The 22,006-nt window shown below is 50.7% G+C and overlaps 1 protein-coding gene across 1 annotated transcript; it reads left to right on the top strand.

Moving 5' to 3' along the window:
• Window positions 1-2,691: 2,691 nt before the first annotated feature.
• On the top strand, window positions 2,692-7,041 carry LOC136788842 (proline-rich protein 36-like). Its single transcript, XM_066987554.1, has 3 exons — window positions 2,692-3,368; window positions 3,461-4,168; window positions 4,273-7,041. Exons 1-3 carry the CDS (start codon window positions 3,140-3,142, stop codon window positions 5,952-5,954), a joined length of 2,619 nt encoding a protein of 872 aa, XP_066843655.1. The 5' UTR covers window positions 2,692-3,139; the 3' UTR covers window positions 5,955-7,041.
• Window positions 7,042-22,006: the final 14,965 nt, after the last annotated feature.

Raw genomic sequence — 22,006 nt, 5'->3', positions numbered from 1 at the left:
GGCGAGGCAGGCGACCCCAATGTAGGGCCATCGAAGGGAAGAGGAGGCTGTTATAAAATAGAAAAGAGAGAAAAGCAGCAGTAGGCAGGTGATCCCCATCCCTGGGCGAGCTGCGAGACATGGGACAAGATTTCAGCTGTCATGCAGGCGAGCACATTGTCACCTGGCTGCTGCGATGCTGGGATAACAGCTCCGGGAGCCTGGAATCGGAGGGCAGGGAAGCCAAGCAGCTGGGATCCTTCTCTGGGGAAGGGGGCACTGAGAAAGCGATCGGAAACGGGGCACAAGCCTCTGGAGGCGGCGCCTGTCAGGCGTGAAGGAAAGGGATCCCTTCCAGGAAGATGCTGTGGGGTTGCTGAGGGTCGAAGAACAGCAGGTGTGGTGTTTTTCCTCAGCTGGGCAGCTGAGCTCCACCTCAACCGCTCTCTCCCTGCCCCTCCTCAAACGGAAAGGGGAGAAAATAGGATGGAAGGGGCTCAAGGGCTGAGAGAAGGACAGGGAGATCACTCCACAATGATCGTCACGGGCAAAAGAGGCTCAGCAGAGCCTGTTCCAGTCCAGGCCGGGCCTGCTCCTGCGGGGGCTCTCCACAGGCCGCGGCCTCCTCCAGGCCACATCCACCTGCTCCACCGGGGGCTCCTCCACGGGCTGCAGCGTGGAGATCTGCTCCGTGTGGGACCCGTGGGCTGCAGGGGGACAGCCTGCTCCACCAGGGGCCTCTCCCCAGGCCGCAGGGGAACTGCTGCTGTGAGCCTGGAGCACCTCCTGCCTCCTGCTGCACTCACCTTGGGGGCTGCAGAGAGGTTTCTCACTCCTCCCTGACCCAGACGCTGCTGTGCAGCAGGTTTCTTTCCCTTTCTTAGGTGGGCTCTCACGCAGGCGCAAAACATCATCCTTTTTGTCTCAGTTCTGGGCAGCAGCGGGTCCCTCTGGAGCCTCCTGGAACCGGCCCTTATCTAACATGGGGCAGCTGCTGCATTCTCCTCACAGAGGACACCCCTGCAGCCCCCCGCTACCAGAACCTGTCCTCGTAAACCCAACACAAGACACCGACCGAGCCTCCCTGATTCCCAGCAGGTGGGTCAGGCTGGGAACCCAGGCCAGTGCCCGGCAGACCCTCCTGGGCCTTGAAAAGCAAGCTTTATGGGGACGGAGCACCCAGAAAGAACGGAGTCACACAACAGGATTCATTTCCAAAACCGCCTCGTAGACACCTGGGCCAAAGAGCAGGGCCTTGAGCGGGTATATCACAATGACAGAGTTCATTTCCTTCCCAGTAGCTGGCATGTGCCGTTTTTTGGGATTTCGGGGCTACAGCGTGCTGCTAAGAGGGATGTCTTAGCTCTTGCAGGGCAGTGCTTCCACTAAGGCCAGGACTTTTCTGCATCTTCTACTGCCCTGCAAGCGAGGATGCTTGGGGCACACAGGAAGCTGGGAGGGGACACAGCTGCAGGGATTCCATAAGACACAAGCAAATGCAGCCTTGGCTTGGTGACACTTCCTGTTGATTACTGCTCAACACAAATTACCTCGAGCAAGTAACTGTGATGACTAAAGGAAAGAGACGTGTGGATGCTGCTAAGCTCTTCTAGCTTGTACCAGGTAGGAAAGATACCTCTGTAGCAGGCGTGAAGAGGATAGCACTAATTAATTAGATGAGAAGTGGAGGAAAGGCACGTAGAGGTAGTGAAAATCAGTTAACGTGATGTTCCCAGGAAGCTTCAGTCTGCTTAAGGAGTAGCAAGAACAAGCCTAAAGTCATAGCCAAATACAAGAAAGAGAGGAGGACACGCAGCATGAGAAGCTCCCGAAAGAAAGGAGCTCTGTTTTGGGTAAAAATCAGTCCCTTTTTCTATCATGGAGACATCCAAGGGCGTAGGACACGTGCACTTCAGGGAACCAAGAGATGCTGTGCATTTCTCTCGTCCCCCTGACACAGCCACTAGGCGACGATGCTTCCAATTCTCTCTAAAGAAACCTTGCTTTCTCAGGCCCAGGTGTCCAGCTGCACACCAAGGACGTCCCTGGCTCCCAGGCACAGTTCCCAGGCCGAAGGCCGAGCTCCCCTCCGAACCCCCATTCCAGCAGACCTTGCTCCTGGCATGGTGGAGCAGCCACTTCATGTCAGCCTTTCCTCCTGGCAGTCAGCTTACCGCCGTAACCTCTGCCATCGGGGCGCCCGAGAGCCGTGTGAGGTCAGCAGAGAGTCACTGTCAGCCTTTGACCTCACAAAGGTGGGTGGCCATAAGTGCCCTGAGCGTCCAGCTCGCATTGAGTACTGCTGGTGGCACTCGAGGCGTGGAGGTCTGCATGGTGCAATGGGAGACGCCGATGTCCTGCTGCTGGAACAAGAGACGCTGATGTGCTGCTGGTGCAGGAGGAGACCTGAAGGTGCTGCTGCTTACAGGTGCTGAGGAGCGGGCAGCCTCCGTGCCGGTGGCTGAGCATGCTCCTCTTAATTACTGCTCTACCCTTCCTATCTTTTTACTAAGGTGGGTAGAGAGAAATGCCCATATCTGTTTATTTCCTGGTAAGAAATGTAAGAGCCTTGTATCTGCATATTCAGCAGATTCATCCCAGCGCCCTTGGTACTGGCGATCTGTGTTGATCTGTAATAAAGAGCAATCGGTAGCACACCAAGTCTCCGTGACCTTGCATCTAACAGAATCGTCCAAATCCCTGTTGTGATCTCTCTACAGCTGTGGGCTGGCTAAGCTGTCTGTTGGATGGTGAAAATGGGAAATGATTGGGATGGGAAATGATGAGTGGGCCGAGAAATCATTGCTGGGATGGGAAGACTTCCTTGGGGTGGAAAGCCATTGGGCTAGGAAATCAAAGAGATGGGAAATCTTCCCTGGGTTTGAAATCATTGGGGAGCAAAAGCGTCGGGATGGGAAATCACTCCGGGGATGGGGAAGTATTGGGATGGGAAGTCTTTAATGGGGCGGGTAACATTCACTGGGGAAGGAAGTACTTGGAAAAGTAATCAGAGAGATGGGAATTCTTTGGGATGAGATCTCTTTGGATTAAGAAAGGCTTCGTGTCGATGGGAAATATCTCGTATGGGAATCTGTTATCATGTGAAATTGTAAGGATGGGAAATGACCGTTAGGATGAAAAGCTGGTACTGGGACGGGAAATGCTTGGGACGGGGAAGTGTTGGTGTGAAACCGTCCTGGGCATGGCAAATGATGCGTGGGAGGGAAAGCCTGATGGGGATGGAAAAGTCTTGCGACGGGAAGCCTGCTTGGGTCCAAAACCTGCAGTCCTCACCAAGATGGCGGTGAGGGGCTGGTCAGCCGTTGGGACGGAACCGCCGTTGCCCGCGTTCCCCAACCGACCGCCCCACTCTCCAGCCACCATGGCAGGTACAGCAGCCGGCTCCCGCTCCTCCCGGGGCTGCGGCCCTGCTGGCGAGCCCAGCGCCCCAGATCTCACCCCAGCGCCCTTTTTCCCACAGAGGGTTTCCCCAGACGGCTTCCGCGGCTTCCGCAGACGCAAAACTCCCCCTTCGTCGTCCCAGCCGTGCCGCCAACGGTGGCTGCGTGGCTGCTGCCCTCCCTCCCCGGAGCGATGGCGCTGCCCTTGCAGCCCCCCCAGGTACCCACCCTCCCCTACGCGCTGCCCCAGGCCACCGTCTGGCACGTGGTGCCGGGGGTCCAGGGGCAGGTGCTGCAGCTCCCCGCCGGGGTGCAGCTGGCACCTGGGGGGCACCTCCCACCCGAGGGGCACCACCTGCAGCTTGGGCAGCTCCCCGCCGTGGGGCAGCTCCCTGCTGTGGGGCAGCTCCCCCACACCGCTCCTCCCTGGGCCCCCGTCTACCAGTGGGGACAGCCCGTGGGGACGGGGACGGTGCTGCCCCAGGATCCCCTCTGGCTGGGGCCCGGGGCCGTGCTCCATGGGGAGCTCCTGCACCCCGCAGGCACCTGCCTGCTGCAGGCCCCTGCCCACCCCGGCCCCCCACCCCTCCTCGTCCCGGGGCCTCCGCTGCGGGGGCAGGCGCTCCCCGCGCCCCGCACCCTGACCAGCAGCCGGGGGCAGCTGCCGGAGCCCTGCGACCACGCCGTGGGGCTCAGCGAGGACCAGGGGCCCCCGCTGCCCGGCCCCACTCCCCCCGAGCCTGCCCAGGCTCCAACGACCGCCAGCACCCGGACGGTGACGCCCGACGGTGAGTTTGGGGCTGGCGCAGCCGGCCGCTGGGCGCCCCACACCCAGGAGCCATGGGAAAGCTGGCATCGCCCATCCTGGGGGATTTGCTTGCTTTTTCCTCAGCGGCGACAGTTGCAGAGGTGCCTGAGGAGCCCCTGGAGCTGCTTGAGCTGGGCCCCGATGCCTTCGCCGAGGCCTTTCCCCACCTGGCAGGGGACAGCCAGCAGCTGCAGCACCTGCAGGACCAGCTCCCGGCCGACCTGGACATCTCCGGCTTGGAGGAGCTGCTCAGCTGGCTCGATGCCGTGGAGCCCCGGGACGCCTTCCCCGGTGTCCCCAGCAGTCCTGTGCTCAGCCGCTTCCTGTCTGAGCTGCCCGACCTCTGCGAGGACATGGAGGAGCCGAGCACACAGGGACTGGCAGCCACCAGAGCGCTGGGTGAGGTACCCTCAACCCCTGGGGTGCACCCCGAGAAGGTGCAGGGTGGGCGGGCGGTGCAGCCCCCTGCTGTGCCGGCAGCGAGCTCCCCCCTCAAGCCTGCAGCCAGTCCCCAGCTCAGTGCCCTCAGGAGACCCCTGCCCAACCCTCCCTCGCGTCCCCTCAAGAGACCCCCCGACCCTGAATTCCTTAATTCCCTTAGGAGACCCCTGCCCAAGCCTCGCCTGAGTCCCCTCAAGAGCCCCCCCGACCCTGAATTTATTAGAGCCCTTAGGAGGCCCCTGCCCAATCCCCCTCTGAGTCCCCTCAAGAGCCCCCCGCCTGCCCCTGCGCCCACCGGCACCAAGTGGGGGGCCAAGCGCCCCGCGCCCACCAGCACCCCCAGCACAGCGCAGAGCTCCCAGCACAGGAGGCCGGCGACGGAGAAAACCCCCGGCAAGGAGAAGACGACGCCGCTGGGCCAGGGTGGCCAAGGCCCCAAGACGCTGTGCCAGGGGAAGACGGGTGGCCACAGCGCGGTGGCTGGCAGCAGCAGCCAAGCGGGCGGCGGCAGGCAGCAGCCGGCGAGCGACAGCACCAGGGCGCCCAGCAAGAGAGCCCGAAGCCCGGGGGCTGCTGGGGGGCAAGGAGCAGCGGCACCGCCTCCCCGGAGAGCGCTGCTGCTGCTGGAGCCCCCCCCCATTAAGCCCCGTGCCCGTGCCCGTGCCATGCGGGCCCAGGACAGGCTCCGTCCCCAAGCCATCGGGGACAAGACGCTGCAGCGCCAGCACCCGGGGACAAAGACCCCCAGCGAGACTTTGCAGCCGCTGGGGGCCAGGGCGAAGGCGCTGGAGCCAGTGCGCCAGCCGCCCTGTGTGCAGCTGCAGCCCACCTCCAGCGGCCCCAGCAGCATGCCCAGGGCCCCGCCAACGGTGCCAGGCTCCAGCGCTGTGCCCGCTGCCCCCCGGCCCCCAGCTGGCGACAAGGCCCAGGCGGTGCCGGCACCACCAGGCAGCACGGCGCGAGCGTGGAGAGCTCCCGTGCAGCAGGCGCCCAGAGCGCCGTGCCTGCCAGCCGCGGGGGGCCAAGCGCAGTGGGAGCCTCTGCCCACGCAGCCACGCACGCTGCAGCGTCCGGCGCAGCCCCGCGTGGACTACGTGCCCTGCGTGGGGCCCTGGGCAGGCGGCGACGCGGCGCCCACGCCGCTGGAGGAGCAGGAGGCGTCGGTGCCCATCACGCCGCAGCAGCGTCCCGAGCGGGAGCGCCTGAAGAAGCTGGCCCAGGAGGAGCGGCAGCGGGCGGCCCACCAGATGAAGATCGGCCCCGTGCAATTCTTCGTGCAGCGGCAGAAGGACCACGCCATAGCCAAGTATTACGGCTACCCGTGACCCTGCGCTCCTCGACGGCCCCCGCAGCACCCGGGCCCGCTCAGCATGCAGGCACAGAGACCTCTGCAGGCGCCTGCTCCAGCTTCAGCCACGCTCCTCAGCCCTTGCCCCTCTCGCTTGCCCTCTCCCTTCTCCAGTGCTGGAGCTAGGCAGTGTTTGCCACGGTCAGGGATGGGCAACTGGGGCAATGGGAAATGCGCGGGTCGCGAATGAACGTTGCAGTGGGAAGCTGTTGGGATGTTGGCAATAGCTGGGGTGGGAAAGGTTGGGCATGGGAACTGCTTGTTGGGACACCAAATGGCTGAGATCCCAAACTTATTTCTTCGTTCGGGTCATTTCTCTTATTTAGTGCCTTCCTTATTAAATTCCTCTAGTGTAGGTGTTCACTCAGCAAGGCCTCTGCCTGCAGCTGTTCTTGCACTGGGATGCCGAGGGGATTTCATGCAGCCCGCTCCCGCTGCCCATGCTCAGTCCGTGCATGCATGTGGGCATGGCCAGCACGGACGGGAGAAAATGGGTGGACGGCTGGGTGGATGGGAGGGTGATGGGAGTTGGGAATTCAGCCTTGGGATCAGACACGGGAGGTTGTTGGGATAGGAAATGATCAGTGGGATGGGAAGTCACGATGGGGATAGGAATTCATTAGAATGGGAAAAATTGGTTTCATTTTTATTTCATTAAATTTACTTTATTGACTGTGTTGTACAGGATGGCATTTTTTTAGGTTCTCTTCCTTTTCTACCCTATTAAACTCTCTTTATCACAACGCACTGCTTTGTACTTTAGTTTTCCTTCCGAGTCGTTCTGGATTCACTCAGGGTGGGGGGGACATTAGTGAACGCCTGTGTGCTTCAGATCCAAGGTCACCTTTGCCCTCAACTCAAGATACATATTTGCATCTGTTGTCATGATACAAAATTAACAACAACAAAATAAGAGTTAACTACTTCCGAGCACCAGCTGTACGTTTGCTGGGTCTGCTCTATGCATTTGAAGACCATTCAATACTATTCAGCACCTTCAGGAGGAAATGTGTGGTTCTAGGGAAATGCGTCTTGATCTGATGCAAACCTGTGACGCACCCTGCGGCCCCTGCAACCGCTGTGATTTTACCTGCAGCCCCTGCAACCGCTGTGATTTTACCTGCAGCCCCTGCAACCCCTGTGATTTTACCTGCAGCCCCTCCAACCCCTGTGATTTTACCTGCAGCCCCTCCAACCACTGTGATGTTCCCTGCAGCCACTCCAACCCTGGGACAGGCCCTACAGCTGGCTCCGGGGACTACCCCGTTGCCGTATCAGTCGCCAATACACACAAGATGAAGGAATGGATGCAGAAGTCATCTCGTTTAGGCAGGGAAGAAAGTCCTCCGAAGAAGGGGAAGGAGCAATAGGAAGGCGAGGCAGGCGACCCCAATGTAGGGCCATCCCAGGGAACAGGAGGCTGTTATAGCCTCAGGACAGGACTGAGGACTGCTGTTATAGCCTTCGACAGGACAAGGAGTAACCGCTTTAAACTGAAAAGTTAGATTTAGAATATATATTAGGAACAAATTCTCTACTGAGAGTACCTCACATCCTGTGCATCTGCCAACTTCTGCATTTTATGGTTGCCTCCCCTACTTAAGAGAGGATATTGGAGTGCTGTGTGAAACACTCAGATCTTACAGGAACAAAACAATACCTTACCTTTTGCGTTCAAATACGTGCCCAGTATGTTCAGCTAAAACAACTTCTAACCTACAGCGTTTGGTCGAAAGTTCCAATTTCTGTCTCAGTTTCATGTACACCAAATTTTCAAGCAGGATTTCTGGGCCAGTGTCGTCTGTCTGTGATAGACTGCTTTGCTAGATCATCATTCACTGCTCCCTCTGCCAGGCACAGGCCTTTCTCTCTTAATCCCTTGTAAGAAAACTTGCAGAGGTATATGGGGTAGCAGTCAGCAGTGTAAAAGAATAAGAGACATACTGCCTTCGTACATAGATATACAACACAATATCAAAGACCTCATCAAGTCCACCAAGGAAAGGAAGCAATGCAGGAGAAAGAAGACAGGACAACAGGGGGAATGGGGAGCATAAGGGAGGAGGCAGACAGTGGCCTTAAAAACAAAGCATAAAAATAAATTCCAGTAGTGGGACATAGTGAATTGGAGCTCTAAGGTCTGCATCTAGAGATGTCTTTTATCTTTATCATGCAGTTGTGGAGATGGGTCCTCTGGTTTTGGTCATGTTTTTTCACATTCTGCAATTATCTCCCAAGAACCACCCCCTGTTGGGCAGAAAGGTAGAGGTGTGCTCCAGAAAACAGTGATGGCAAGGAGTCCTCCACTTAATTCTTCCATTTTTTTCCAGCTGGAAGCATCCATAGTTGTCAACTGAATTGGTTTTGAGGAGTAGGAAAGACAGCATTGCTGGATTTCTGCTCTCTCCTAGATCCTATCATACCACATCATGACAGTTGTCTTTGTTTTATGTTCTTTTATGCCTGGATGTTTCTCATTTTTATGAGTGTGGGGTTTTCTATTTTTCTTTCTTTCTCTTCTTTCTTTCTTTCTTTCTTTCTTTCTTTCTTTCTTTCTTTCTTTCTTTCTTTCTTTCTTTTTCTTTCTTTCTTTCTTTTTCTTTCTTTCTTTCTTTCTTTCTTTCTTTCTTTCTTTCTTTCCTTCTTTCTTTCTTTCTTTTTTCTTTCTTTCTTTCTTTCTTTCTTTCTTTCTTTCTTTCTTTCTTTCTTTCTTTCTTTCTTTCTTTCTTTCTTTCTTTCTTTCTTTCCTTCTTTCCTTCTTTCCTTCTTTCCTTCTTTCCTTCTTTCCTTCTTTCCTTCTTTCCTTCTTTCCTTCTTTCCTTCTCTTTCTCTTTCTTTCTTCCTGTCTGTCTTTCTGTCTGTCTGTCTGTCTGTCTTGTCTCTTTCTGTCTTCCTGTCTGTCTGTCTGTCTGTCTGTCTTGTCTCTTTCTGTCCAGCAATGATTTTATTGCTACTTGTGCATATCCAGACTGTACAGTTTTCTCCATTCCCTCTGTTTCTTCCCTGTGTCTTGCCCCTCTTCCCTGCAACTGAACAGCATTGCCTTGATCAGTGAAGTGGCAACATGCGGCTTACACAGTAAACTGCTGAAATTACAGCTATAGCCATGGAGCACAGCTGCAGATCAACAGAAGACCACCAATAACTCACATTTCTAAACTGCTTGTCACAATTCTTCAGTATGCAGGCTGTGATGCTGCCAAGAGCGATCTCACCTCTTAAGCACCCATCCATTTCTTCTCTTCCCAGACCCTCAAGGTATCCTGGTCAAACCACCCCCCTTGCCCCATCTCTCTGTCCCACATTCCTTTCCCTCAGGGTCAATCTTTTTTTTTTTTTTTTTTTTCAGCATAGTATCTCCATAGAAGCTGCTGCTCCCCAACTCCGAGTTGACTAGGGCTGAACTATTGAAAAAGAAAAGAAAAGCTATAAATTATAGTGAGAGATGGTGAATACCTAACGATCTCTTAAAAGCAGGAATTTAAGGGAATAAGTAATAGATAAATGGAGATAAGATCAGAAGGAAAAAATCCGCTGTTGCAATCAATAGAGTTTTAAGAAGTTTTTCAAGTACATTAGAAACAAAACTTAGAGTAATGACACAGATCCAATACGGGATGGGTATTGCTTCAGTGAGAAATGATGAAAAAAAAAACCACCAACATCACGTACATGTGTATGTGTTGTTGCGTATTTGGAAAAAAAACAGGTTAATGAAAACTGCATGCTCAATTAGATGATTTTTTTGTTGTCGTTGGTAGGGAATTGTGTGCTTTATAACACAATATGTGTTATATTTTTTTATATATATTTTAATAAATAGACTTTATTAGATAACTGATTTTGAATGTATAGCCTAAATGTTAGAAAAATTAACAACATGCAATATTACTTGTAAAAATTAACAACATGTGGTATCTAAATAATATTTAGAGATGTAAAGATGTTTGGCATTTCAAAGTCTACTTCTCCAATGAAAAGTGTGTTAGAGCTTCTGTTGGACGTAATGTAGCCTGCTCACTTCCTGCCCACCTCAGCAGGACAGGGGATAAAATCGGGGAAAAAAAAGGAACGAGAAAGCTCACGGGCTTTGATAAAGGCAGGGATATTGCTTATCAATGATTGTTGTGGAAAAATCTCTCTTAACTTGAGGAAATTAATTTAATGTCAATTAATTTGTATAAGTTTAATTACTAGTTCAGGTGTTGGGAAGCAAAAGGACAAACATCAAACCACATAGGGGTAACACTTTTCCTCCTCTTCTGGGCTCAACTTCACTCCAAGCACCTGTTTTCCACCTGCTGATCTCGCTCAGTCCATTCACTGGGGAAATGGGCAGCACAGGAGGAGGCTTTTTTCCATTTAGTGTTGGCTGACAATTCTGTAGAGTTATAAAGCCTCAATCAGTGCGATACAGGGTTCTTCTCACATTGTCTCACTGTGCCCTAAGGGGAACAGCTCTAATTTAATAGATGCTTCACCAGAAAATCATGAGTCATCTGCAGTTTTGAAGTTTTCTGGGATCAAGTCCCTTCAGACAGTTGAGGAATTTGCTCTATCACCTGTGAAAACTGGTGCTCTAATAAGCTAGTGAGTGAACAAGAGAGAAATCCTCTGCTAGATGACTTGACAAATTTGGTCTGAAAACAGTGTTGAGGCAGAACAATCCACGATTTTTGCCTTGGATGCACAGAGAGATTGGGGGTAGTAGAATTCTTTTATTCTTCATTGATATAAACCTTTTCAAAACAGGTGTTTGCTCAACCTTGCTTCCACTGTGTGCATGGGAGGGAGATAACTGAAAGTGGGGAGTGTTGCTTGAAACCTGCAAGTGGCTGAGGTCCAGTGGGGTTGGAGGCTTTCTTACTCCTTTTGGAAATGCAAAGCAACCTTGCGCCTACCCTGCACTTGCAGAAGGATCACGACAGCCCAAAGCACAGAGGCTTTGTAATTACTGCATAGGGATTGGGAGCAGGGGGCTGCAGGCGTGGCCTCTGTGAGAACAGTGCGGAAGCTGCCCGTGTCAGATCAGAGCCAGCTCCAGCCAACTCCAGAAGGGCCACGGCGCTTGCCAGAGCTGAGCCTATAAGCGATGTTGTTTGCACCTGCGGGAGAGCAGATTTAAGAAGGGGGAAATACTGCTGTGCAACAGAAGCTGGAAGAGCAAGGAGAGAGAACCAGCCCTGCAGCCCCCAAGGTGAGTGCAGCAGGAGGCAGGAGGTGCTCCAGGCTCACAGCAGCAGTTCCCCTGCGGCCTGGGGAGAGGCCCCTGGTGGAGCAGGCTGTCCCCCTGCAGCCCACGGGTCCCACACGGAGCAGATCTCCACGCTGCAGCCCGTGGAGGAGCCCCCGGTGGAGCAGGTGGATGTGGCCTGGAGGAGGCCGCGGCCTGTGGAGAGCCCCCGCAGGAGCAGGCCCCAGGCCAGAGCTGCAGCCATGGAGAGGAGCCCACGCAGGAGCAGGGGGCCTGGGGGGAGCTGCCACCCGTGGGGGACCCAGGTTGGAGCAGTTTGCTCCTGACGGACGGACCCTGTGGTACAGACCCATATCGGAACAGTTCCTCAAGAATGGTGGCCTGTAAGCAGCCCCCGCAGGCTCATTTCGGGAAGGACGGCATCCCGTGGGAGGGACCCCACGTGGAACAGGGGCAGAGAGGGACCGTGGAGGAGCAGCAGGTGATAGTGTTAGGGATGTTGTGTTAGGTGATAGTGTTAGGGACTGACCACAGCCCACATCCCCCATTCCCCTGCAACACTCGGCAGGAGGAGGTAGAGCAGGGTGGATAGGAGGTAAAAGGGGTTTTAAGTTTGCTTTTAATTTTTCACTATTGTAGTCTGCTAGTGATAGGCAACAGATTATATTAATCTCCCTGTGCTGCATGTGTTTTGTCCAGGACGATAATTGTTGAGTGATCTCCCTGTCCTTATCACAATTCCTTGAGCCCTTTTCATCATATTTTTTCCCCCTTTTCCTTTGAGGAGGGGGAGTGAGAGAGTGGCTATGGTGGAGTTCAGCTGCCCAGCAGCTTAAAACTACCAAGCAACAGTCCTACTATCCACCGACCAGCGTCCTTATTCAAGCCTGTTGCAGCTATGTATGCTGCTCTGCTCTGTCTGGGATGTGGACCTACCCATGGTATCTGGGGCCAGCTCATATGGACTAGAGCCTTACAATCTGCAGGAATTCCCCTTCAGTGGGAAGTTGCATCACATAAAGACGGTTCTCCATGGTGGAAGACAAAGCCTGTAGGAATTATTAGAAGTCGACATCCTCCATCGCTCTGACCCCCGAGATTTGGACATAATTTCCAAAATGAGCAAAAGGGATCTGGGATCTGTGTCTGCCCTGATACGAAGGAAATCACTGCCCCTGGAAATCTAGTCACTATGCTTTGGTGACTTCATCAGCGTTTTTGTTCTGCTTTGTATGCATCAAATGGAAAAGAGCTACCCCAGGAACACTGTGCTTTGGTGGCAGAGATCTGCTTGCAGCTGAGGACATTACTTATGTTTGTGTGTGAAAATCACACTTCCCTGCTAAAGTACATAATATTGGGCCACATGCTTTCTAGCATATCACCTGTCAGGGAAGCAAAGCCAGGAAAAGCACTAATACAGCCCTATGTGTCCCTCATGGCTATAAGCACAGCCACAAGCACAAGCATGCTAACACACAGGAAATCTGTGCATGATCCCCAGAATTCACAGATGCAACGTGCATTTCTGTGCCCGTGCCCTGACACCAGCTGGCAGCAGGAGGTCAGCTCCCAGCCTCAGCTCACTCTCTGTTCCTTGGGTTTGCTTTAATGCCTCCTTTGAGACACTGCCTCAGCGCAGTGAGTTTGTGAATGTGACATACCATTCAATATTATCCACCATGAGCCACTCTGTTCCTATAGCAACTGCCTCCTTAGCCCAGTTCCTGGGTCTCTTCAGGTCTGTTTGATATTCACCTTGACACCTTTGGTGGAGGCCTTGAAGGAACACACAAAGTGTGAAAACACCTTGTACTTATTAGGCCAAGGTAATTCCTCCCCACATGGATGGGCACATATCATCCCCAAGAAAGGGGCTCCCACCTCCACGACTCCCGTCCATCCTCCACCTCTCTATGTCCTTGCATGAATAACGACCTGCACAGCTTAACCTGGACAGGAGCCTGAAGTCCACAACGAGAAACGCTCTGATCTGGGCTCCTTCCAAATGGGCCACGCAGATATAACTAGAAGAATGCGTAAAACGTTGACCCTAGCTGACGTAATTTCTTTTGGTTGATCTGATGCAAACCTGTGATGCACCCTGCAGCCCCTGCAACACTTGTGATTTTACCTGCAGCCCCTGCAACCCCTGTGATTTTACCTGCAGCCCCTCCAACAACTGTGATTTTACCTGCAGCCCCTGCAACTGCTGTAATTTTAACTGCAGCCCCTCCAACAACTGTGTTTTTACCTGCAGCCCCTGCAACCCCTGTGATGTTCCCTGCAGCCACTCCAACCCTGTGACAGGCCCTACAGCTGGCTCCGGGGACTACCCCGTTGCCGTATCAGTCGCCAATACACACAAGATGAAGGAATGGATGCAGAAGTCATCTCGTTTAGGCAGGGAAGAAAGTCCTCCGAAGAAGGGGAAGGAGCAATAGGCAGGCGAGGCAGGCGACCCCAATGTAGGGCCATCGAAGGGAAGAGGAGGCTGTTATAAAATAGAAAAGAGAGAAAAGCAGCAGTAGGCAGGTGATCCCCATCCCTGGGCGAGCTGCGAGACATGGGACAAGATTTCAGCTGTCATGCAGGCGAGCACATTGTCACCTGGCTGCTGCGATGCTGGGATAACAGCTCCGGGAGCCTGGAATCGGAGGGCAGGGAAGCCAAGCAGCTGGGATCCTTCTCTGGGGAAGGGGGCACTGAGAAAGCGATCGGAAACGGGGCACAAGCCTCTGGAGGCGGCGCCCGTCAGGCGTGAAGGAAAGGGATCCCTTCCAGGAAGATGCTGTGGGGTTGCTGAGGGTCGAAGAACAGCAGGTGTGGTGTTTTTCCTCAGCTGGGCAGCTGAGCTCCACCTCAACCGCTCTCTCCCTGCCCCTCCTCAAACGGAAAGGGGAGAAAATAGGATGGAAGGGGCTCAAGGGCTGAGAGAAGGACAGGGAGATCACTCCACAATGATCGTCACGGGCAAAAGAGGCTCAGCAGAGCCTGTTCCAGTCCAGGCCGGGCCTGCTCCTGCGGGGGCTCTCCACAGGCCGCGGCCTCCTCCAGGCCACATCCACCTGCTCCAGCGGGGGCTCCTCCACGGGCTGCAGCGTGGAGATCTGCTCCGTGTGGGACCCGTGGGCTGCAGGGGGACAGCCTGCTCCACCAGGGGCCTCTCCCCAGGCCGCAGGGGAACTGCTGCTGTGAGCCTGGAGCACCTCCTGCCTCCTGCTGCACTCACCTTGGGGGCTGCAGAGAGGTTTCTCACTCCTCCCTGACCCAGACGCTGCTGTGCAGCAGGTTTCTTTCCCTTTCTTAGGTGGGCTCTCACACCGGCGCAAAACATCATCCTTTTTGTCTCAGTTCTGGGCAGCAGCGGGTCCCTCTGGAGCCTCCTGGAACCGGCCCTTATCTAACATGGGGCAGCTGCTGCATTCTCCTCATAGAGGACACCCCTGCAGCCCCCCGCTACCAGAACCTGTCCTCGTAAACCCAACACAAGACACCGACCGAGCCTCCCTGATTCCCAGCAGGTGGGTCAGGCTGGGAACCCAGGCCAGTGCCCGGCAAACCCTCCTGGGCCTTGAAAAGCAAGCTTTATGGGGACGGAGCACCCAGAAAGAACGGAGTCACACAACAGGATTCATTTCCAAAACCGCCTCGTAGACACCTGGGCCAAAGAGCAGGGCCTTGAGCGGGTATATCACAATGACAGAGTTCATTTCCTTCCCAGTAGCTGGCATGTGCCGTTTTTTGGGATTTCGGGGCTACAGCGTGCTGCTAAGAGGGATGTCTTAGCTCTTGCAGGGCAGTGCTTCCACTAAGGCCAGGACTTTTCTGCATCTTCTGCTGCCCTGCAAGCGAGGATGCTTGGGGCACACAGGAAGCTGGGAGGGGACACAGCTGCAGGGATTCCATAAGACACAAGCAAATGCAGCCTTGGCTTGGTGACACTTCCTGTGGATTACTGCTCAACACAAATTACCTCGAGCAAGTCTACTGTGAGGACTAAAGGAAAGAGACGTATGGATGCTGCTAAGCTCTTCTAGATTGTACCAGGTAGGAAAGATACCTCTGTAGCAGGCGTGAAGAGGATAGCACTAATTAATTAGATGAGAAGTGGAGGAAAGGCACTTAGAGGTAGTGAAAATCAGTTAACGTGATGTTCCGGGGAAGCTTCAGTCTGCTTAAGGACTAGGAAGAACAAGCCTAAAGTCATAGCCAAATACAAGAAAGAGAGGAGGACACGCAGCATGAGAAGCTCCCGAGAGAAAGGAGCTCTGTTTTGGGTAAAAATCAGTCTCTTTTTCTATCATGGAGACATCCAAGGGCGTAGGACACGTGCACTTCAGGGAACCAAGAGATGCTGTGCATTTCTCTCGTCCCCCTGACACAGCCACTAGGTGACGATGCTTCCAATTCTCTCTAAAGAAACCTTGCTTTCTCAGGCCCAGGTGTCCAGCTGCACACCAAGGACGTCCCTGGCTCCCAGGCACAGTTCCCAGGCCGAAGGCCGAGCTCCCCTCCGAACCCCCATTCCAGCAGACCTTGCTCCTGGCATTGTGGAGCAGCCACTTCATGTCAGCCTTTTCTCCTGGCAGTCAGCTTAGCGCCGTAACCTCTGCCATCGGGGCGCCCGAGAGCCGTGTGAGGTCAGCAGAGAGTCACTGTCAGCCTTTGACCTCACAAAGGTGGGTGGCCATAAGTGCCCTGAGCGTCCAGCTCGCATTGAGTACTGCTGGTGGCACTCGAGGCGTGGAGGTCTGCATGGTGCAATGGGAGACGCCGATGTCCTGCTGCTGGAACAAGAGACGCTGATGTGCTGCTGGTGCAGGAGGAGACCTGAAGGTGCTGCTGCTTACAGGTGCTGAGGAGCGGGCAGCCTCAGCGGGCAGCTGAATCAGAGGGCAGTGAAGCCAAGCAGCTTCCTTCTCTGGGGAAGGGGGCACAGAGAAAGTGATTGGAAATGGGGTACAAGCCCTCAGCCTCTAAAAGCAATCCCTCAGATGCTGAGGTATAATAAAGTTAGGTATATCTGTTTGACTCTAGACCCCAACATGTTTGTTAGTGTTCTGGTTTGTCCACTGCTTTCTTGTGGGGGATTTGAGTTGGCCATTACTGCTTAGGTGAATGCTGACTTCATAGCTATGGTGCACTTCATTCTTAAAATGGGAAGTTTCTACCAATTTCCTGTCCAAACTTGCTCATAAGCCAACTGCAGTCATCATTTCAGATGTGTCTCCCAACTTACACATTTCCTATTTCTCCTTGATATTTACTCAAGAAATTCATTTACGTAGAGACAACATATTCTTCTCTCAGCTGGCCTCTGGCTGGGCAGAATGATGTCCTTTCATTCCCTTCCAGACAATAGGCAACTTGTTCCTTCTGTCTTGTGAACTCTTCCTCCTAAGTTCAATGTGAATACAAGTGGCAGAACTGTGCCTCATGTCTCAAATGAGTGTCAGGGCTGCCTTGTCCAGTGTATTCATACTGGAGGGGAAAAAAAATGAATAGCCATACACACTATATAACCACTTAACTTTTTCAGTCCTCCTTGTGCTAACAGTGCATGAACGTGAGGTTTTGTTGTCATTTTGTTTGTTTGATTGTTTGTTTTAAACTCCTGACTGCCATATAGCAAACATGACAAAAAATCACCCTTTTTTGAGAATCTCTGAGAATGGCTCTGCTTTGTATTATCACATGTCACTTCACCTGAACCATTTCAATCACAAGCGATAGCCTTCTGTCAGGCTTGGTAGTACTTCCCAACCTTATGTCACCTGCAAATCTCAAAGCTCCTGTGTAATTTTTAATCTTCAGCCACCATGTCCATACCGAACATATCTAACTTTGAAGTCAGCTCTGCCCTGAATAGGAGGTTGGGTTTTCAGAGGTCCCTTCCAGCCTACATTTCTCCATGAGTCTTTGCCTCCTTAGCAGCTGCAGTTTCAGAACTGTCTCTGAGAATTACCATAGGTAACGACTCCTTTGCTGGTAAGTCCCTCTTCAGTGTGAACAATTGTAAATTCCCTTTATTCACTTGCAGCCCCAAAGCCCAAATCCGTAGATAATGTATCAGAAGCTCACAGAAAGTGAAATAGATGGAGTTCATCCCCTGTGTAGGGAAGAACTGGTCCTACAAAGGAAAGCTACTAAATTGTCTGGAAACAATTTAGCTCTGATAAATTATCTTGTAAATTACACATTACCCCCTACTTCCCTGGTCTTATCTGTTCTTGCTACAAAACTTTGCACGGTGTTAATGTCAAACTAACAGGCCCACACTTGTCTGGATAACTCTTTACCCTCTTCTGGACAGAAGTATATTTGTTACTCTCCCATTCTGGGGACTATCCCCGATTTGCACAATTGTTATGCATTTTTCCTACTTGACTTGTTGTTCTGCGTGCCAATGCTGTTAACAGGCTAGGTAGATATCAGCTTTTCATTTTTCACTTGAATCACTATAGATTTTTATTTCACCCCAGATGATGTTGCGCCTAGTGCCCTACCCTCCTTTTCAATGGGAGTCCTGTCACTGCCCTTAAGATCACATTGTTGTTGCTGTTAGATGCAGGAAATCAGATTTGCAGCATTTGAGACATCAGTAACTTTTGACCTATTTTTGCCTCAAGTGTGCAACTGTCCTAATTTGTTCTCTTTCTTCCCTCTGGTTTCTGTGGCTTAAGTACCACTTACTATTATTGTTTAATTTCCTATGTGAAGGAGGTTTTTGGTCATTCTTACTTTATTTCTGCAGTTTTTAACCTCTGAAACATACCTTTTCTCATCGCTTTTTTCCTCTTTGAATTTTGAATTTTAACTATGCCTTCTCTGCGCTCAAGTCCCAGAGCTGCTTAGTCAGACTCAATTATTCATTTCCTTAGATTTCAAGGTTTGCATTTCTAAGCCTCAGAACCTTCATTCTAAACCTGGTTTTGTCTGTCTTGAAATGTAAAATGAGAAAAGTCAGCTCATGATCACACTTTATTCAAATTTTACTACATTTAAACCCATACAGGAGCCAAGTCTAAAACGGTCTTGTATTTTTTCACTTTTGGGAAGAAAGCCATCACATAGTATACCTGGATGAACATAAGTGGTAATTATCTTTCAATCTTTTGCTGGGAAGTTAAAGTCTCCCATAATTCCCATTATTGTTTACGTGTCTGATAACTGTACAGAGATAATTCACTATTAGACTGGAGCTAAGAGCAAAGAGCAGGCTAGCAAGGCTGTCTATCTTTAGCAGTGATTTGCACAAAACCACTCTTTTGCTGACCCATAACATTTAATTTCTCTATCCTCTGCTTCTTGCTAACACAAAGCACCATCTTATTCCATCCATTTGCCTTGGTTTCCAGCCTTCCTGAGATTTATCGGTCCTTGTATGACATTCATGCCTTTGTTTCACCCTTCCTGTGTTGACACTTGTCATAACAGTTTTAGATCCTGAACATGATCATCTCAAAGTTTGCCTGACAGTTAGGTCTTCCTCACATTGTCATAGAGTATCAGGTCTCCACCACTTGAAATAGATCGTATTGGATTAGATTATTGGCACCGTCTCTTGTGCTGGTAGTCCATTATCTTCACAGTCCATACAACTGGCCATCAGTGAACATGAAGCGGCCTTATCCTGCCCATTTACCTTTCTGGAAATCAGCCACTCTCTCTGCCTAGAGCAGGGAATGGATTTTCCTCACCTTTCTTCAAAAGCTCTGAAGTTTTCTGTGATCTTTCCAATTTTATGGTATGATAAGCTTTTGCTTCCACCGAAGGGTAGAAGTCATTATGAATGGTGCCAACAAAACAGAAACATAACAATGAAAACGATATTTTAATTCAGAATAGGTATTTGAAAAGTTCACCTTTTCTAGCACAAATGGGGAAAAGAAAAAAAGGAAAAAAAAAAAAAAAAAGCAGTCCTAAAACATCAAAACTGTGGCCAAAGAATTCGAAGAAACACTATTTTTCCAAAGCTGCAATGTTTTCCATTCATCTGGCTGGGCCTGCAGAGCACTGGAGACCTGGATGCACTGCACTCATGGCTGGTTACCCTAAATGACCTGCAGGGAGATCTTCTTATCTCTATCCCTCTGTTTCTCCTTTCAATCTCTGTTTTGTCTGTTTGTATCACTAGCTCTCAAATCGCCACTGATATATGCACGTGCAGCACCCAGCACAACCTTGTTTCAGGCTCCAGCGGGACCTTTAGGCATTACCATCCTGTAAACAAATAACAATGATAGTGAGTGTAATTACAATCGTCAAACTATTCCAGCTCCACATCATTAGCCATGCCCTGAGCTAAATAACATTTCAATCAGTTCGATATGTCATCTGTGGCTTTCTTCACTGTCACTTGCAATCCAGCAAACTCCTTCCTTCACGTTTCTAGATTAGACAGAGGGTTCTCAACTGCAGACATCCAATTCCCTGTTCAGGAAGCAGTGAGACCTTTCCTCTTCTCACAGATTTAAGATGATATCCAAGCATCATGAGACACAGTGCGTATGTCTCCTAGGCCCATCCCATGAGAGCAGGACATTTACCACACATGAGAAGAAGACTTAATGCAGTGGCAAAGCAAAATACTCAGTGTCAAAGCCATGTCGAGATGATCATTAAAGACAGATCAAAATTACCCAATGCAGGAGGAAAATCTATCGTTTGTAGAAGATTATGTTCTCTGATTATTAGTTTCAAAATTAGTTTTTCCTTTGGATTTCCTCTGAACTTAAACTTAGTTTGGAATGCCTTTGGTTTTGAATATTTCTAAAATTGTATTACTTCTCCTAAGTAAGTTGCTAGTCTGTTCTATTTACGTGAAATTCAAATAATATTGTGAAGTATCTGCCATCAGTTTTACTGTGTGCCAGGCTGAGTTCCCTGATGAATTTCAAATTTCAGATATGAAACGGTAAAGGTTAAAAAAAAAAAAATGTTACAAAGGGTACTTCATGCAGTAGCATAAACTTCTGTTTTCTCAAAACTTGTATCAGTTCATCTCACCAGGACCAGCAGGGGAAGCACACTCTGCCTAGGCACTGGCAAAGGCACACAGTGAGACTGTAGGGTCTCTTGCTGGGGTCATTCAAAATTTGACTGTACAAGCCCCTGAGCAATATGACAGGGCTTTAAAAATGGCCCTGCTTGAAGTACGGGGGTGATCTGGAGACCTCTAAGGTGCTTTCCAACAAAACCTTTTCTATAATTGTATGAAATCACCTGCAATAGATTAACCCTTGTCGTTATTCCCATCACAGGAAATAACTGTGACCCCTGGGTAACAGGTGAGCTTACTGCGACACCAGGGAGAGCCTTCCTGTACTGAAAGGCAACCTGTAGGAAAGCTGGGGAGGGAGTCTTTATCAGGGCCTGGAGCGACAGGACAAGGAGTAACCGCTTTAAACTGAAAAGTTAGATTTAGAATATATATTAGGAACAAATTCTCTACTGAGAGTACCTCACATCCTGTGCATCTGCCAACTTCTGCATTTTATGGTTGCCTCCCCTACTTAAGAGAGGATATTGGAGTGCTGTGTGAAACACTCAGATCTTACAGGAACAAAACAATACCTTACCTTTAGCGTTCAAATATGTGCCCAGTACGTTCAGCTAAAACAACTTCTAACCTACAGCGTTTGGTCGAAAGTTCCAATTTCTGTCTCAGTTTCATGTACACCAAATTTTCAAGCAGGATTTCTGGGCCAGTGTCGTCTGTCTGTGATAGACTGCTTTGCTAGATCATCATTCACTGCTCCCTCTGCCAGGCACAGGCCTTTCTCTCTTAATCCCTTGTAAGAAAACTTGCAGAGGTATATGGGGTAGCAGTCAGCAGTGTAAAAGAATAAGAGACATACTGCCTTCGTACATATATATACAACACAATATCAAAGATCTCATCAAGGTCCACCAAGGAAAGGAAGCAATGCAGGAGAAAGAAGACAGGACAACAGGGGGAATGGAGAGCATAAGGGAGGAGGCAGCCAGTGGCCTTAAAAACAAAGCATAAAAATAACTTCCAGTAGTGGGACATAGTGAATTGGAGCTCTAAGATCTGCATCTAGAGATGTCTTTTATCTTTATCATGCAGTTGTGGAGATGGGTCCTCTGGTTTTGGTCATGTTTTTTCACATTCTGCAATTATCTCCCAAGAACCATCCCATGTTGGGCAGAAAGGTAGAGGTGCGCTCCAGAAACACAGCGATGGCAAGGAGTCCTCCACTTCATTCTTCCATTTTTTTCCAGCTGGAAGCATCCATAGTTGTCAACTGAATTGGTTTTGAGGAGTAGGAAAGACAGCATTGCTGGATTTCTGCTTTCTCCTAGATCCTATCATACCACATCATGACAGTTGTCTTTGTTTTATGTTCTTTTATGCCTGGATGTTTCTCATTTTTATGAGTGTGGGGTTTTCTATTTTTCTTTCTTTCTCTTCTTTCTTTCTTTCTTTCTTTCTTTCTTTCTTTCTTTCTTTCTTTCTTTCTTTCTTTCTTTCTTTCTCTTTCTTTCTTCCTGTCTGTCTGTCTGTCTTGTCTCTTTCTGTCCAGCACTGATTTTATTGCTACTTGTGCATATCCAGACTGTACAGTTTTCTCCATTCCCTCTGTTTCTTCCCTGTGTCTTGCCCCTCTTCCCTGCAACTGAACAGCATTGCCTTGATCAATGAAGTGGCAACATGCGGCTTACACAGTAAACTGCTGAAATTACAGCTATAGCCATGGAGCACAGCTGCAGATCAACAGAAGACCACCAATAACTCACATTTCTAAACTGCTTGTCACAATTCTTCAGTATGCAGGCTGTGATGCTGCCAAGAGCGATCTCACCTC

This window comes from Anser cygnoides, chromosome W, assembly GCF_040182565.1.
Source record: "Anser cygnoides isolate HZ-2024a breed goose chromosome W, Taihu_goose_T2T_genome, whole genome shotgun sequence".
NCBI lineage: Eukaryota > Metazoa > Chordata > Aves > Anseriformes > Anatidae > Anser > Anser cygnoides.
Note: the sequence above shows the minus strand (reverse complement) of the source record. Positions and strands in the feature narration are given on the sequence as shown.